The sequence below is a fragment of the Pseudoliparis swirei genome, chromosome 12 (assembly GCF_029220125.1).
Source record: "Pseudoliparis swirei isolate HS2019 ecotype Mariana Trench chromosome 12, NWPU_hadal_v1, whole genome shotgun sequence".
Taxonomy (NCBI): domain Eukaryota; kingdom Metazoa; phylum Chordata; class Actinopteri; order Perciformes; family Liparidae; genus Pseudoliparis; species Pseudoliparis swirei.
Genome location: NC_079399.1, coordinates 4353206 through 4371518, shown reverse-complemented (window position 1 = coordinate 4371518; position 18313 = coordinate 4353206). Strand labels below are relative to the sequence as shown.

General features: G+C 46.1%; 1 protein-coding gene across 4 annotated transcripts in view; it reads left to right on the top strand.

Moving 5' to 3' along the window:
* The window catches only part of pak5 (p21 protein (Cdc42/Rac)-activated kinase 5), a 67540-nt gene that overhangs the window by 37380 nt on the left and 11847 nt on the right, over positions 1-18313 (top strand). For all 4 annotated transcript variants that reach the window (XM_056428274.1, XM_056428276.1, XM_056428277.1 and 1 more), the window contains exons 3-4: positions 11277-12119; positions 18088-18297. In XM_056428274.1, the coding sequence (XP_056284249.1) occupies positions 11277-12119; positions 18088-18297 (1053 nt within the window). The remainder of the gene's footprint in view (positions 1-11276; positions 12120-18087; positions 18298-18313) is intronic.

Sequence of the window (18313 nt, the reverse complement as noted above, 5' to 3'; positions counted from 1 at the left end):
TCTTTATTGAGTCGGAGCGGGCGACTGTGGGTCTCACGCGCAACGAGCACGGAGCTGCGAATTTGAGTTTGATTTTTAACGCAGTGGGTTAGAAGCTCCGAGGCACGAAGAAGGATCAGGATCAGGTCCAGGATCTCTCAAAAAATCTCGTCCCAACTTCTTCCCGCGATTCTATTTGAGTGGCTCCTGCGCGTTACGTCGTCACGCACGACGATGACCAGCGGCGTTCAAATTCCACTTCTCAAAAGCACGTGAAGCAGTAAAAGTCGGGGACGCTTTTGATCGATGCGCGTCTCATTTCAAGTTTGATTTGAGTGCGTGTCTCTCCCTCCGTCTCACATCGATTTGGGGATTATGAATCGGTCGAAGCGAGGAATAGACTCGAAGGGAAATCAACTCCGGATTTGTGCACGCAGCCTCGTGCACGCTCGCCCTCCACGTGCGCGAGCAGATAGAGAGAGCATCTGTCTTTCTTGGCAGCGAGCTGAAGTGGATGGCATTGATTTAGACCTCTCGCTCTCTCTTTTCCTTCCTCCTGCTCCTCCTCCCTTGCTTTTCTCACTTGTGTCTCCTCCGCCGGACGCCATTCACACTCGGCCAATCGGCTCTCGCGGAGGCAGTCGGCTCGGGGGAATTTTGGCCCTCGGCAACGTGCGTTTGCCAGGGCGGCTCAAAATGTCGCGGCGAACAAACCTTCCTTCAGTGTCTGGATGTGGGCTTTTTTTTTTTGGGAAGGACGTTTAGGCTGTGAATTTTAAATAGGGAAGAAATTGTTGCAGGAAAAACTGATTTGATCTTCTTAAACACATTAATACTGTGTGTCCTGTGGAGTTAGAATACATATTAAAATGCTCTATTGCGAATAACCTCTTGAGACGTAGACCGTCTCGTTTTCATGACACAAATTATACAATTTAAGCACAATTAGACAAAACGTGTCAATAACAACAACATCGTTAGATGGTACCATTATAAGACAAATAAAAGGAAATAATAAGGCATACAAAATCAGGAGGTCATACTTAAACAAAGCATGAAAATTGATATTTTAAAAACAGCATTAGTGCATGAAATGTTCTTCTTTTCCTCGGTAACTCTATTGTTGATATTCACATCTTATTAAAGTGGAAGTCATCTCTGTTGACGTGAGCCAGTGAGTCTTTTTTTATTCTTTTTTTTTCAGTGGGATGATACTTTCCACTTGGTTTGAGGCCATTTAATGACTGGACCTGCAGGATCCTCGTGTGGCCAGATAGAGAACTACAACTCACAGTGCAGTGCTTTTCAAAAATCAGAAGGACGCAAGGTTACAATATATAAAATACAATAAAACACCAGAGAAGGACATTACATTTAATAAAATAAAATATTAAATTAAATAATAAATTACCCACAATTCATAGCAATGTGACATGGCTTTCCATGGGGGAAGTGTACATGCAAGCATAGACTATATATTACACAGCTTTATTCATTTAATTTGAAGATATTTTGACAACAAATATTTTACAGATCATTTGAATGACCTCTCATGTTGTAAGGCGCCTGGAAGACGTTCAGATCGGTAAAGAATATAAAATAAACACCTATAATTGTACGTAACGTGTCAGGACGTTGTCTAGATGAGGTGATGAGTGCTGTGAAGTGTCTCTCAGCCTCTCACAGCCTGAGGGTTCAGGGTTTAAAGCTCAGGCCTAAAGACACGTCCTCTATCCCTGTGGAAGAACATAGCGAATGACCATTTTGATTTATCTATCAGCAGTTCAGGTCAGATTAGTGAGCATTATTTTTATTATTTCATAAGCTTTCAGCTGGGATATTTTTAGACCAGACCAGAAAAAAATGTTCATCCACTTTCATACATTCATAAAAATAATGTATCATTAGTCGGGTTTAAAGTATACATTTTTGGGATTTTAAATGAAAATAACTCTCAAATGTGACCCCTGGATTGAACACTTTATTGTTTTCTGCATAGCTACTGTAAAAGGCCAGAAGAAGAGGATGTTAACATCTTGTTGTTGATTTTGGTTCTTACTGCAGAACATTTACTGTCTTCATCTTCTTCTTCTCTTTATTTTTTACACATACATTATCAATCTGCGATTCAGTGACGGACTGAGAGGTCTACGACCACGCTAGCTGCACTGTGAGGCCGCACTGAGCCCATGGCGCTCAAGCTGAATGCTAACGTGCTAACAGCGTGCTAGAAACGTGCTAACAGCGTGCTAACGTGCTAACAGCGTGCTAAAAACAAGCTAACAGCGTGTTAACATGCTAACAGCGTGCTAAAAACACGCTAACAGCGGGTTAACAGTGTGCTAACAGTGTGTTAATGTGCTAATAGCATGCTAATAGCGTGCTAATAGAGTGCTAACAACTGCTAACCTAATAACAGCGTGTTAACGTGCTAATAGTGTGCTAACAACGTGCTAACAGCGTGCTAACAGGATGCTAACATCTCTGTGTTCTCCATGCTCTCAATTCAATTTTGCATGCTGGCATGCTGACATTTTATCAGTAAACTTTACTCGGATACACCTGTGTCAATATATCTTTTGACAGTGAACGTAGCTATTGCAAGTGTGTGTGTGTATCTGTGTGTGTGTGTGTGTGTACGTGTGTGTTTGATTAAAACGACTGAAGTGAGAGGAGAAAAGCCAACATGGGAGCGGTCTAGCGAGCGGTTGAATGAGATGTGGCGTCCTATAACTGGCTGACGGGGCTCAGATTAACGAGCGTCGCCGTGCAATTAATCTAAAGCGGGCAGCTGTCCGTTCATCTGCCTCAAGACGGGGCAGGAAGAGAACTCGGGGACACCGGATTGATCCCCTTCCTCTCCTCCTTGTCGCTGACGGTGACGGACTCGCTCGGAAACTCACGCGGTCGATCACCGGGGCGAGGAAAGACTCGTTGCTGCAGTTTGTTTACTCTACTTTATTATATTTACTGCAGTCGGCCTCCAGCGGCATGAAGACATGATGCATGAAGGCCTCCACAGGCTTCTACTATTCCTCTGTTTGCTAGCGTGGACGAGAACCTGGGTTCCTTATGCTCGAGATATGAGATGTTTACACTTTGATAAAAGATGTTACTTAGATGTCTGACCCCTTGAAATAATGCAGGAACCTTGAGGTTAAAGCATTGAGCATGGAACTCTGAGGTCAGAGCATAGAACCTTAAGGTCAGAGCATAGAACCTTGAGGTCAGAGGATCAAACCCAGAGGTCAGAGCATAGAACCTTGAGGTCAGAGAATCGAACCCAGAGGTCAGAGCATAGAACCTTGAGGTAAGAGAATCGAACCCAGAGGTCAGAGCATAGAACCTTAAGGTCAGAGCATAGAACCCTGAGGTCAGAGCATAGAACCCAGAGGTCAGAGCATAGAACCCAGAGGTCAGAGCATAGAACCTTGAGGTCAGAGCATAGAACCCTGAGGTCAGAGCATAGAACCATGAGGTCAGAGCATAGAACCCTGAGGTCAGGGCATAGAACCATGAGGTCAGAGCATAGAACCTTAAGGTCAGAGCATAGAACCTTGAGGTCAGAGCATAGAGCCATGAGGTCAGAGCATAGAACCTTGAGGTCAGGGCATAGAATCCCTTATTATTCGTCTATAATTTCCTTTTCCAAAGACACAGACGCTGTGAGATGATCATCATTTTCACCCTCGTGCATCTTAAAGACGGCGTCCGCCTATTGGATGAGAGATGGCGGTTATTATCGTCTGTAACGGGCAGAAGGCCGGCCTGAGGGAACGAGGTCAGCTCTCAGCCTTATTAATCAGAGAATAATCCCGCCCGCGTTTGCCGAGCCCTCGTCCCGCAGTTCAAAGCTCGCGAGGAATTAGCCGAAAACTGCTCATGTGAAAAGATCCTCCGCCCGGTGATACAGGTGGGTCATGCACTGACCCGAGGTCACGCTCGACTGCGTTTCGAGGTCAGGATTAGTCGCTGTAATTAATAGCAGAGATAGGAGGTATTGACCTCGGGTATGGGGGGGGGGGGGGGGGTCTTATTACCAGGAGCGTCACTCTACTTTGTCCCTTAATCAGTGAAATTAACATCCACGTCGGTTTAAATTCACGGATATTTAATTATTTTATGTGTGCCGGTTCAGATGTGAAACGCGGAGTCGCCAGCAGAGGGCGGCAGAGCACAAGACATGACATTCCTACAAAACATGGCTCATTGTGACCCCATAAAATTGTTACTTTAGGTGGAATTACATTTTAAACCTGCGCCGGCTTCAGGGTGATCCTTTCTGTTTTTAAGATTGACTTTCTAGAGATGATAATAACCGAATTGATTCATATAACTTCGATCCTTTGCCCGTCGAGACAACTTAAGCGTAATATTTTGAGGACACGGCACATCGTAGGACTTCTGAGCGTGGAGGCTGTACTAACATGACTTTATCTATTAGTTAGAGTACAACTGTACACTGTATGATAACATTATTTCTATGACAGTTTATAATCTACTGTAATGTCGCGCGGCGCTATTATTTAGCTTTAATAACAAACTAATATGTTTATTATCTATTCTCCTATGCAACGGTTTTTCAATAAGTATTATTCAGCTACACCGTTGCACTAGTTTGTCCATTCATTATCATCAACATGGGCACAATGTAAAATAACCATTTACTCACATTTGAGTAATGTTGTTGTTTTAAATAAATGCAGCATATATACAGGACTGTCTCAGAAAATTAGAATATTGTGATGAAGTTCTTTATTTTCTGTAATGCAATAAAAAAAACAAAAATGTCATGCATTCTGGATTCATTACAAATCAACTGAAATATTGCAAGCCTTTTATTCTGATTTATTGCTGATTATGGCTTACAGCTTAAGAAAACTCAAATATCCTATCTCTAAATATTAGAATATCATGAAAAAGTATACTAGTAGGGTATTAAACAAATCACTTGAATTGTCTAATTAACTCGAAACAGCTGCAAGGGTTTCCTGAGCCTTGACAAACACTCAGCTGTTATAAATCTTTTTTTTTACTTGGTCTGAGGAAATATTAAAATTTTATGAGATAGGATTTTAGAGTTTTCTTAAGCTGTAAGCCATAATCAGCAATATTAAAAGAATAAAAGGCTTGCAATATTTCAGTTGATTTGTAATGAATCCAGAATGCATGACATTTTTGTTTTTTTAATTGCATTACAGAAAATAAAGAACTTTATCACAATATTCTAATTTTCTGAGACAGTCCTGTATATATTGGTTTCCTTTACCACATCTCTCCACCAGAGGGCGCCAGAGGACAAGACACCGTCTCTTTGATCTCGCCTCTCACCTGAACGCCGGACATTATCGATTTAAATCGAGGTCGCGTTTGCTGTTGAGTTCACGAGCCCCATCCACACGTGTGTGTGTTTGTATGCGTGCATGTGTGTACGAGTTTGTATGCGTGTAGGTGTGTGTTGGGTGTGCATGTGTGTACGAGTCTGTATGCATGTATGTGTGTGTGTTATGTGTGCGTGTGTGCGTTGGGTGTGTGTGTATATGCATGCAAGTGTGTACGAGTGTGTGTGTGTTGTTTGTGTTGTGTTGTGTGTGCATGTGTTGTATGTGTGTGTGTGGTGCGTGTGTTTGTTGTGTGCGTGTGTGTGTGTGTGTGTGTGTGTGCTCGTCCTCTGCAGTGTGAGTCGTGACAGAGGGATTCACCGAGTGGGGAGATGATGCCCATGTGATTTGAACACATGGAGAGAGAGAAAGAGAGAGAGAGAGAGAAAGAGAGAAAGAGAGAGAAAGAGAGAGAGAGAGAAAGAGAGAGAAAGAGAGAGAGAGAGAGAGCGATGAAATGTTTTTTTTCTGTTTCACAATATTTTATGTCAGTAAAAGAACAAAGAACCATTTCTATGCGGTCGTGTTCTGGCAGAGCCGAGAGTTGAGAGTGGGCGTGTTGAGTAGGCGATGATGTTCTGCAGTGTGTGGGTGTGTGTGTGTGTGGTGTGTGTAAGAGAGAGAGAGAGAGAGAGAGAGAGAGAGAGAGAGAGAGAGAGAGAGAGAGAGAGAGAGTGTGGTAGGTGATGAGCTTTCATGTGTGACTAAAGACTCACGACTGGGAGGAGTTACACATCTGCCTCTGTTGTCGTGTGTGTGTATGTGTGTGTGTGTGTGTGTGTGTGTGGAGCGGGAGAGCCAATCCAGTGAAGAAAAAAGAAGAGCACATTCACATTGATAGACCGATATTTGTCTCCACCGGGACTGAAGCGATCGGTTGATCAATCAATTAGTGGATCAGCGGAAACTCAAGCGATTAATTTTTAACATTTATATTTAACGTAATTCATCATTTAACGAGAGAAAATGTATTATATGGGGTTTGGACTGATTGGCATGATGACATGAAAGGCTTCGTCGTGGCAATGAATGAAGTCCATAGACCTCAAATAGATGACATCATCGATACCGACGCAGATGTCGGATGTTATCGGACACGATGCGTTGATAAAGCTGCGTTCACAACAAAAGCGTTGCGTTTGCGACACTTTATTTTCTCGCGTGACTATTTGTGGCTTTTCGCGTCATTCGCGCCTGAGAGGGGGCGGGGCTTAAAGGGGGCAGGGCTTATCTCTGTGCACTGTAAACCCGAATAAGTTAGTAGAACTCAAAAAATTTGAGGCAATATATTGCCTCAAATTTTTTGAGTTAATGAACTTTTTAATTTGATTTTGCAGAACTTAAAAAGTTTGATGACTTGCTACTTGTACCTTTTGATTACAGCTTAAATTAAAGTGTTAATTTAGCTCAACTCAATTATTTTCAGTTATTAGTACTTAAAATGTTCAAGTTTTCAAACCACTGGAATAAGTTCACAGAACTTAAAAAAATAAAGTACACAACCACACCATTTCATGTTAACCAAACTCAATGTTTTCGAGTTCACATTAGTCAAATGTTTTGAATTTGTTTACTTAAAAAGATAAGACTCGAAACTTAATTTTTTGTGGCAATTGATTGCCTCAATTACATTGAGTTTAACAAACTCAAAATTTAAGTCATGAACATCTATCTATTGAACAGTATTTTCTTGCACTCACATTTAGCACACTGCAATATTAAAATAAATAATTTGAAAATATACTTTAATAAATTGTAGAGCTTAAACTTAGAGCTGGTGACATAAAACAATACCAACATTTTTTGTTATAGCGAAAAAACACTGCTCTTGGCTTCCTGAGTATATAGTGCAGCATTTTGGATTAAATACAACAGAACTGTTTCAGAACATTTTCAGGAAAAAAAGAAAAACTTCCATCTTTATAGTGGCTGATCATTTTAATTATTTGAATGAATATGGGCACAACAAATAAAACATTTCAACTTTGCAACCAAAGTTAAACTTCCAAAATAAATTGTATCTTTACGTTTAAAAGATAATGATGATCTTTACCGCTAGTGGGTTAAATATTGTTGATAAATTGACATTAACAGGAAACACGTACATGAGGCATAAAAGAATTTTTAAAAAAATTATCTGCACAAAGATAACAACCCGAGAACCATGACCTCTGCCTTTTTTTCCTCCATAATACACAACACAATAACATACATGAACAGATCACATGATGGCGCTGCATTGCAAAGCTGCAAGACGTGATCATAGACCTTTTAACTTGAACATGTTGAACCTTTTATAATGGTATACCGCTGCAGCCTTCCGTTTCTAGGTTATCAAAACATTCTTGAGGGTCTGCAACTTCGGTGACAGTTTGCCACTTTCTAGGCCAAGTAAGATCTTTTGAATGAACTCAAAAGTCTTGGTAAGTGCTTTGGGGTAGCTGAGGTGTAGTGCATACATGAATCCAAAGACTATGGCGTTACTCCATGGAAACAGTTATCGTGTCCTTCATCCACCACGGGAGAACTAACCACGAGTTCTGCTTCATACATGTTGATGATATCCCACAAACATCCTCGTGTTTGGATTCGGAACATTGCTATAATATATATGTATATATATATATACATATATATATATATTTATACATAACATTACTCAACGCTGATTGGCTTTCGCAACTCGGCGTCGGACGATTTTTTTCAAATATTTCAACTTTGGCGAATGAGGCACATTTTTCACACTGTGCCATTCACTCCCCAATAAGCAAAGTCATCAAACATTTTGCATCCCATAATGGAGGATAACCAAAGTCATCGGACATTTTGCATCCCGTAATGGAAGGTTTGGGTGTGAAGAAAGTTGATTAATTTGTAGTTGATTCCTGACCAAAAAACAAGCAATTTCAGCACCAAAATCAAACGAAACAGCAGTTCCTCCTCCTCCTCCTCCTCCTCCTCCCTGCCTCTCCTCTGTCCCGGGACTCCTGCTGGCCAGTGAAGCGAAGCTTCCAAAGAGGGTTCTAGCTATAGGAGTCACGGGAAGGGCGAGCTCATTAATTATCTCTCCCTCTCTTCCTCTGTCCACCCACACCCTCCCTTCATTACCAGCAAGGTTAATCCCCCCTTATCTCCAAACGAGGCTCATTTTTCATGGCGATACGACGCTCCCTCCCTCCCTCCCTCCCTCCCTCGTCCGTTCACATCCGAGATTCCTCTTTTCTTCTCAGCTTTCTTCTCATCTTCTGCTTCTCTTAACGCTCAGCCCACACCCAGTTTGGTTCCCTTCACTCTTCCTCCACTTCCATGTCCTTTGCTCTTCCTCCCATCCCCTCCTCCTCCTCCTCCTCCTCCCCCTCCCCCTCCTGTGCTTACCTTGAACAGGCCGTAGTGAGTGGAGAGAGTAGATCTATTACAGCTTATCACCAAAGGACAGGCCAACGCCGCACGCCGGTGAAATATGGCCGCTGTCACAGCCGCCGCCGCCGAGCACGACCCCGTGAGGAGGAGGCGGGGGAGGGGGAGGGTAGGAGCCGGTATCAGGCCCCTTAATTCAAATTAATGGAAAGATCTTCAGGCTCGATGCCGACCGCTTGACAGTAATTTGGCACACAATTAACCTTGTGCCCCCCCCCTGCACTCCCCATCACCTCCCGTATTCCCCCCCCCTTCCCCCCTGAACCCGTCACGCTGCTCGACACAATCTCATTGATTATGAACCAATTGGAGACGACCGTGTTTTATTAGATGGCCGACGCTCCGATACTGTCGTGTGACAATTGAATTAAGCTCAGAAATCACCCAGAAATCCACGTAGCGTATATATATAGATACATATATCTATATATATATATATATATATATCTGGAGTTTTTAGGAGGTGTAATTTTAGTCGGATAAGTCCGAAATAAACATGTGTGAGAAATTAAAGTCGTAAGAGAGAGGTTGATTCCCATATCAAACCCTCTTTTGAATTTTGAATTTCTACCACAAGCTTGTTCTGTATGACCCACCGTCTTGAATATTAAACCATAATTAAGAGTGTGTTTCACTTTGTAACTAACCATGTGACACAACACGAGTAGTTCATTTATTTAGCTTTGCGTGGCTACAAGTAATGCAAATAACCGCTAACAGCTGCAATGCTAACATTTGGATTTTTTAGCAGGTCATATTTTCACCTGGTTAGCGCGCAAAAAACACAAAAGTACCGCGGAGGGGGAGGAGAATATATGAAAGTAGAATTGAATATATGTGTAACGGTTTATGGTAATATTTGTCTTTCCTCGAGCTATTTCATTGGCTGGAAGGGGTCCACGTGTTTCCACGACGTCAGCACAAACAACGCGGAGGAGAGTCTGAAGTTCATCGCAGCTTCTCGTGGAGACTTCTCGACCACCTCAGCACACGCGTGACAGTTATGTGACGGACAGCGGGGGGGAGGGGGGGGGGGGCGGTTAGAGACGTCAAAGGGTGTCAAAGAAACTTGCCGACACGGCTTTTTTTGTCATGGCGTGAGAGTGAATGTTTTGAATGTTTTTTTGTGTTGTCGGCATTCTCAAAGTTTATTATAAATCTCTAAAAAATGTAAAATAGAAATAGGAATCGTATGCGAGTCGTGGTTAGTTTTGGTCACAGGAGCCTCGTGTTGCTATTTGCACGTTGTGATGACTGCGCAGGACTTTTCTAGAGGAGCCGCCATGCTAGGAGCTAATGTAGCTACTTGCTACTGCAGCTTTAAGCTTTAACACACACACTCATTCCATGATATCCTCTGGATCACATCCCTTTCTGCATGGGCCTCGGGGTAAAGCCACACGAGTTAGCATTGACAGGTGGGAGGGTGATGTGTGTGTGTGTGTGTGGAGCTGAAAACTGGCATCAAGGTGCAAATGCACTGAAAAGTATGCTGGGCACTCTCATAGATACACAGCGAGGATGTTAATCCAGAGAGGAAGCGTCGTGACGTAAAACAAAGGCTCACGCGGGGATTTACCAAAACAAGATGGTGGAAAAGTCGGCCGGATGTTTGACTCGATGGATTTGATACTCGATGTCAGATGAACACAAACCGCAGCTGTGTTTGTTTGATCGTTGGCGAAAAAAGCTTAAAATTCATTCAATAATCCCTTCGGCACGTTTTTCATTGTTCCCGCCTCTAATGTCCTGTCCCCCCCAAAACAACGTGCACACGTAAAACACGCACGACTGAAGCTCAGCGAGTTCCCCCCGTGACTCACGACACCTCCGCGTAACGGGCTTAACACGAGGTAGGAGGGGATAAGCAGCACCCCTGATGTTTAAGCCGCCTCCGCTCTGAAGCAGATGTGCGTGAGTGTGTGTGCGCGTCTGTGTGTGTGTGTGTGTGTGTGTACGAGCGGCGAACCAAAACGCCACGACTATTAACGTATCCCGATCAGCCCTCTGAGAGCGAGGCTATAATCTGTAGCGAGGGAAACGGAGGCCATTCGGAATGAAGAGACTTCTATTCACCACTCGGCTTCCTTTTAGCATCCGAGGTATCCCGCTCGCCCCCCCACCCCCCAATGCATTTTCTAGCTGCATCCCACCTCACAACGACTAGTTGACTCTTGATTGCCTGCCGTTCTTCCAGATGACCAAACCCCCCCCACCCCCCCTCTACGTTCATTTGATTGCAAGTGATATTTTGATATTCATATTTGTCTCAATACACATGAATTGAAATTCCAGGAGGCCTGAAATTGATAGAAGTTCGATTTTCTTTTACCGGGAATTTCAATTCATCTCATTCAGTTTTCAGCCCCGGGAATGCTCCAACTGAATGTAACTTGCAACCCAACGTATCGGGGGCGGGGCGGGTGGCGGGGGGGCCGCCACCTCCTCGGCCGACTCCTCCTGCGTGTCGAGTGTAAACGTGTTTGTTCTTCCCGGCAGACCATCGTCCGAGGGAACCGGCCGCCCAAAGACGCTTCCATCAACGGCCTCCTGGAGGATTTCGACAACATCTCGGTGACGCGCTCCAACTCCCTGCGCAAGGAGAGCCCGCCGGGCCCCCACCAGGCGGGAGGCGGCTCCAAACCCTCCGGCGGCGGCGGCGGTCGCCCCAACGCCTCGGAGGAGAACGGCTTCGGCCATTACTACTCCCGCTACTCCTGTGACCTGGACACCTCCAGCAGGGACTTTTCCCTCGACGCCGGCAAGCCCAGCTTCTCCGTGGACGGCGACTGGGCGCTCGGCCGGCACTACCGGTTCACCAAGCAGAACGGCCACTCGTACCCCGCCCGCAGCCCGTTCTACCCGGACGCCATGCCCCAAAAATCGGAGTACGGCAAGCTTCCCCCGGACTACCACGCCTACCTGGAGAGCAAAGGGCGCTCGGCCGACGAGGTGGCCTCCACGGTGGGGAGCGGCGTGGGCTCCAGCGGCTACTACCGGGCGTCGGTCGGCGGCTCGTCCAGCCAGGACTACCGGGACACGTCGGTGGGCACGCCGTCCCGCGCCTCGCTGCACAGCGAGCAGATCAACTACCCGGACAGCGAGTGGAGCTACGGCGGGCTGCGCGACGAGTACGAGAAGAGGCCGAAGAGTTCCTACGTGGCGCAGACCAGCCCCACGCCGGCCATCCGGCAGCGGTCCCGCTCGGGCTCCGGGCTGCAGGAGCCCAACGTCCCGTACGCGGCCAGCGGGTTCAAGAACCCGTCGCAGGCCCACCCGTACAGCTCCTACACCTACCCCCGCCTCTCGGAGAGCCTCGGTAACTCGCAGACCTTGACCAAGGTAACTACGCCGAACACCACCCGCGCACGCTCGCGATTCCTGACTGACGGTGTTTACTGGAACCTGCAGAGCGTTGTCGTATAAATGGCGTTTCACGGCCCTGACAGGCCGGTAGAAACATTTCTGAGAAAATTACACATGTGTCCCCGAGTTTGGTCCCGCCTCCCTCCCGTTCACCGTCTCTCTTGAAGTATTCTCTCCTTTTTGTCTTTCTCCCTATGTTTCTAGTTCTCTCTCATTCTCTACATATTGTTGGCCTTCTTTTCCGCATACATGGAAACATATATATAGGGAAAGAGAGAGGGAGAGAGGAGAGAGGAGAAAGGGGAGAGAGATAGAGAGAAGGGAGAGAGAGAGAGTGGGGAGAGGGTGAGAGGGTGGTAGTAGACGGTAGTAGATGGTAGTAGACGGTAGTAGACGGTAGTAGACGGTAGTAGGTGGTAGTATGGTAGTAGGTGGTAGTAGATGGTAGTAGATGGTAGTAGATGGTAGTATATGGTAGTAGGTGGTAGTATGTGGTAGTAGATAGTAGTAGATGGTAGTAGATGGTAGTAGATGGTAGTATATGGTAGTAGGTGGTAGTTGATGGTAGTAGATGGTAGTATATGGTAGTAGGTGGTAGTATGTGGTAGTAGGTGGTAGTAGATGGTAGTTGATGGTAGTTGATGGTAGTAGATGGTAGTAGATGGTAGTAGATGGTAGTATATGGTAGTAGGTGGTAGTATGTGGTAGTAGGTGGTAGTAGATGGTAGTAGATGGTAGTTGATGGTAGTTGATGGTAGTAGATGGTAGTAGATGGTAGTAGATGGTAGTAGATGGTAGTAGATGGTAGTATATGGTAGTAGGTGGTAGTTGATGGTAGTAGATGGTAGTATGTGGTAGTAGGTGGTAGTAGATGGTAGTAGATGGTAGTTGATGGTAGTAGATGGTAGTAGATGGTAGTAGATGGTAGTATATGGTAGTAGTAGATGGTAGTTGATGGTAGTAGACGGTAGTAGACGGTAGTAGATGGTAGTAGATGGTAGTTAGGAATAGAATAGAATATATAGAATATACACTATTATTTATCCCCAAGGGGAAATTAGTTCTCTGCATTTAACCCATCCTTAGTTATTAAGGAGCAGTGGGCTGCGGTGAAGCGCCCGGGAAGCAACTGGGGGTTCAGTGCCTTGCTCAAGGACACTTCGACTTGCAACTAATGGGGAGAGCGGGGATCGAACCCACAACCCTGCGGTTGCAGGACGGTCCTCTTACCCCACTGAGCTAAAGCCGCCCCCAATGCGCGATATAATGCGCGATATAAACGATATACGATATAAACGATAAAAAATGGCCTACGATAGAGATCTTAGTTATATTGCTCTATCGCGATATTGCATGTTTGACGCGATCTATCCATGACCCGCGAAATATAAAGTGCCACGAGTGTCACGATGTGTACAGGATGTGGACCCAGCGGATGTGGACCCAGCGGGACGGGCGGTGATCGCGGGAGGCGCGAGGCAGGAACGGGTAGGCACTAGGCAGACGGATGATCGGCTGGCTGCTGACGGAACGAGTAATCCTCTGGCGGGTGTACATTACGTATAACAATAACGCATGTGACAATAGTACAATGATCCCACAACTCGTGGGTGTCAAGCTGGGGTTCTTATAGTCCCGTTGATTTGTGATTGCTTGCCGGTGTGTGCGCCGCGCGGCAGCGGAGTCCGAAGCCACGCCCCCCACCGCGTCAAGCCCGGTGACACGGTCGCGACCGTGACAACGAGCTGCAACCGTCTGCAACGCATCGTCCGCGACCCGCGAAATTTAAAAAGAGCCACGAGCTGCGACCGGCATCAACGCATCATCATCTAAGTAAATATGGCTGAAAGCCAAACGGAGGAGCTGGTGAAAAAGAAAGGTGCAACTTCCATCATTTGGAATTGGTTCGGATTTAAGCGGACCGACGAGCAGCAGCAAGCTATACTCTGTAGAGTGTGTGGGGCAACAATTCTGGCTAAGAGCGGTAACACGACTAACCTGTTTTACCACCTCAAAACGAAACATATCGGTGAATACCATGAGAGCCAGGCAATGCAGCCAACCCCAAGCTCAAGTCCGAAGAACGCAGTAAAGAAAAAACAGGAACCGATCCAGTCCTCCATCCAACAATCATTTTCAAAGGGAACACCTTACAATAGGAAGAGCCCGCGATGGATGGAAATTACAAGGGCCATAGGGGTCTACTTGTGTAAGGACATGGTCCCCTTTCAAGCAGTAGAGAGGCGCGGCTTTAAGGCCATGATCAGAGCTATTGATCCACGATACGAGGTGCCTAGCCGCAAATACTTTACAGAAACACAAAATTGTATGTGTGCACAATAAATGTTCTCAAAACGACATACTAAGTTTCTTTCTTCTTTTGTTTTATACATTTAGCAGTTTGGCTTTCCTTAGAGTCTATGTAACCTGTTCTGAAATGGTTCTATTATGATTTACAGTATATATCGTGATATATATCGGTATCGCAATAGCTGCAATGTATATCGCAATATGGATTTTAGGCCATATCGCCCATCCCTAATGGTAGTAGGTGGTAGTAGATGGTAGTAGATGGTAGTATATGGTAGTAGGTGGTAGTATGTGGTAGTAGATAGTAGTAGATGGTAGTAGATGGTAGTAGATGGTAGTATATGGTAGTAGGTGGTAGTTGATGGTAGTAGATGGTAGTAGATGGTAGTAGATGGTAGTAGATGGTAGTATATGGTAGTAGGTGGTAGTAGATGGTAGTAGATGGTAGTTGATGGTAGTTGATGGTAGTAGATGGTAGTAGATGGTAGTTGATGGTAGTTGATGGTAGTAGATGGTAGTTGATGGTAGTAGATGGTAGTAGATGGTAGTAGATGGTAGTAGATGGTAGTTGATGGTAGTAGATGGTAGTTGATGGTAGTAGGAGGGGTAAAAGTGGGGGGGTAAAAGTGCTGCAATCGGGTCGTTCTAGTCATTTTTCGTACATATATTCTTCAAATCATTCTCCAAGAACGTTAGAGGCCGATGAAGGCTACCGCAGCTTCTCCTCCACCATCATCACCATCATCACCATCATCACCTCCATCACCTCCGCTCTCCACATGCAGTGAGACCAGGAGCCCAGAGAGAGAAAGAAAACAACTGGGCTTGCTGATGTAGATCCCTGAGGGGGAGAAAAAAAACATTTAACCTGCACGCTTCAGTAAATAGCCACTCAGAAAGAAGAAGAAGAAGAAGAAGAAGGTCGTTCTTCTTACACTCCGTTTCCTTATTACCACGTTTGGAGTCGTCGTGCTCCAGGAGGCACATTCGCTTCCCCCGAAAACGAAGCAGTGTGTGTGTGTGTGTGTGTGTGTCGGGATTGTAAAGTTATTTATTTAATGGGACGCAGCTTGTTTATATATATCCATATTATATATGCATATATATATTTTTATATATATATATATATTTATATATATATATATATAAATAAAGTAAACAAGGAAACAAGGAGTCATCTGCAGCTTAAGAATCACCATTCTTCTCGGCTCACAGACCTTGTAACAAACCCACCCGTCTCTCTCTCTCTCTCTCTCTCCACTCTCACTCTCTACCTTTTTCTTCTCTTCTCTTCTCCCTCATTCAGCCCACTCGCACACCTCTGAAGTAAATCCCTCTCTCTTTCCTCCACGGCTGTCATTGGGGGAGAGACGGTGGGGAAGTAACAGTAGACGGCACAGTGACGCGGCCACACACACAGACACACACACATACACACACACACACTCACACATACACACACATACACACACACGCACACTTTCTCTCTTTCTCTCTCTCTCACTATCTCTCTCTTCCCCCTAACTCTCTCTCTCTTATTCTCTCTCCCCTCTCTCCTCTCCCCACTCTCTCTCTCCCTCATTCTCCCCCTCTCTCTCTCTCTCCTCTTGCTCCCTCTCTCTCTCTCTCACAGTATGTCTCTCATTATCTCTCTCTCCCCTCTCACCCTGTCCCCACTCCCTCTCTCCCCCTCTCATTCTCCGTCCATCTCTCTCGCCTCTTCTCTCTCCCTCCCTCTCCCCCTCTCATTCTCCGTCCATCTCTCTCGCCTCTTCTCTCTCCCTCCCTCTCTCCCCTCTCTCATTCTCCGTCCATCTCTCTCGCCTCTTCTCTCTCCCTCCCTCTCTCATTCTCCGTCCATCTCTCTCCCCTCTTCTCTCTCTCTCTCCCTCTCTCCCCTCTCTCTCCCTCTCCTCTCCTCTCTCTCCCCATCCATCTCTCTCTCTCCCTCTCTCCCCTCTCCCCACTCTCCCCTCTCCCCTCTCTCTCCCTCTCCCCACTCTCCCCTCTCTCTCTCCTCTCTCTCCCTCTCCCCACTCTCCCTCTCCCTCTCTCCCTCTCCCCTCTCTCCCCTCTCTCTCCCCACCATCTCTCTCTCCCTCTCCCCACTCTCCCCTCTCCCCTCTCTCTCCCTCTCCCCACTCTCCCCTCTCTCTCCCCTCCATCTCTCTCTCTCGGTGCCGCATGCTCTCGGTGACAAATTGATGTTGCGGCACTTTCCCTTTCTGCAGCCTCGGCACAAAAGCACACACACCGGCCGAACGACGTTCCACCGCGGAATTCAATTTCACAGTTGAGTTCGGTTGTTGATTACCCTGCCACACTCAGATTAATGCGCGTTTAACCAACATGGATCAGGAGACCCCGTGGCTGACAGCCAGCCAGCGGTGCCGGCCACTGATGGGGAGGAGGAGGAGGGGGGGAACTGGGCCATCCTAGAAGCAGCCCCCCCCCCCTACCATCCTCCTTACACCTGCCTGAGAGTGATTGATTCAAAGAGTTCACAGCATGTAATTATACGGCATCCCAACACATCAGGGCTCCTCCTCCTGCCCTGCCTCACACACACGTGTGTGTGTGTGTGTGTTGTGAGTGATAGTCACAGAGGGGGTGAAACAACTAAAAGGAAAGAGAACATAAGAAAAAGAAGAAGAAGAAGGAGGAGGAGAAGAAGGAGAATAAGGAGGTGGAGGAGGAGGAGGAGGGGAGGAGGGAGAAGAAGATGTAGAAAAAGAAGGAGAAAAAAGAAGAAGAAGAAGGAGGATGAGAAGGAGAAGAAAGAGAAGAAGAAGGAGGTGGAGGAGGAGGAGGAAGAAGAAGAAGAAACATCAATAAACTAGAATGGGCACTTGGTAGAGCGCATACCTTCGCATATCACAAGATTGGGCATTGAATTATGAACATGTTGGCATTAGTTGCATGCCAATTGGATACAAATTGACCGTGCTATGGTAAAAAGAAGATTTTGACCTTTTCATGACCTTGACCTTTGACCCGATCGATCCCAAAATCTAATCAAATGGTCCCCGGATAATAACCAATCATCCCACCGAATTTCATGCGATTCGGTTTAATACTTTTTGTGTTATGCGAATAACACGCATACAAATAAATAAATAAATAAACTAGAACGGGCGCTCGATAGAGCGCATACCTTCGTCGCAGGCACTTTTTTGGTACCTTTTCATGACCATGACCTTTGACCCGATCGATCCCAAAATCTAATCAAATGGTCCCCGGATAATAACCAATCCCACCAAATTTCATGCGATTCGGTTTAATACTTTTTTTGTTACGCGAATAACACGCATACAAATAAATAAATAAATACACGGCGATCAAAACATTACCTTCGCATTTTCAATGCGAAGGTAATCAGTGAAACAATGAGTGCAAAGTATGTTTGCGTGTGTGTGTGTGTGTGTCTGTCTCTGTGTGTGTGTGTGTGTGTGTGTGTGTGTGTGTGTGTTTGTGTGTGTGTGTGTAGGTGAGTCCCAGATCCGGATGCTCTCGGGTTTCCTGGTTGATGGATGGAGGTTGAGGATCGTCGTAGGGCGGTCGTGATAAAGGATGGAGCTGTTGTTTAACCTCGTGACCGTGTCTCCTTGTCTCCTTGTCTCCTTGTCTCCTCCAGGGCGACTACGAGCGTCCCGCCCGCGACGCCGGCCCCCAGGTCACGGGGGGCGACACCTACCCCCGAGGGCCTCTCAAGCAGCCTCAGGGCCACATCAAGCCGCCGGGCTACCCGCCGGCACACCTGCCCTACCCGCCCGTCTTCCACCACTACAAGCCGTCACCCTACCATCACCCCCCCTCCCAGCCCAGCCCCCCGTACACCCCGCAGGTACGGCACAATTTCA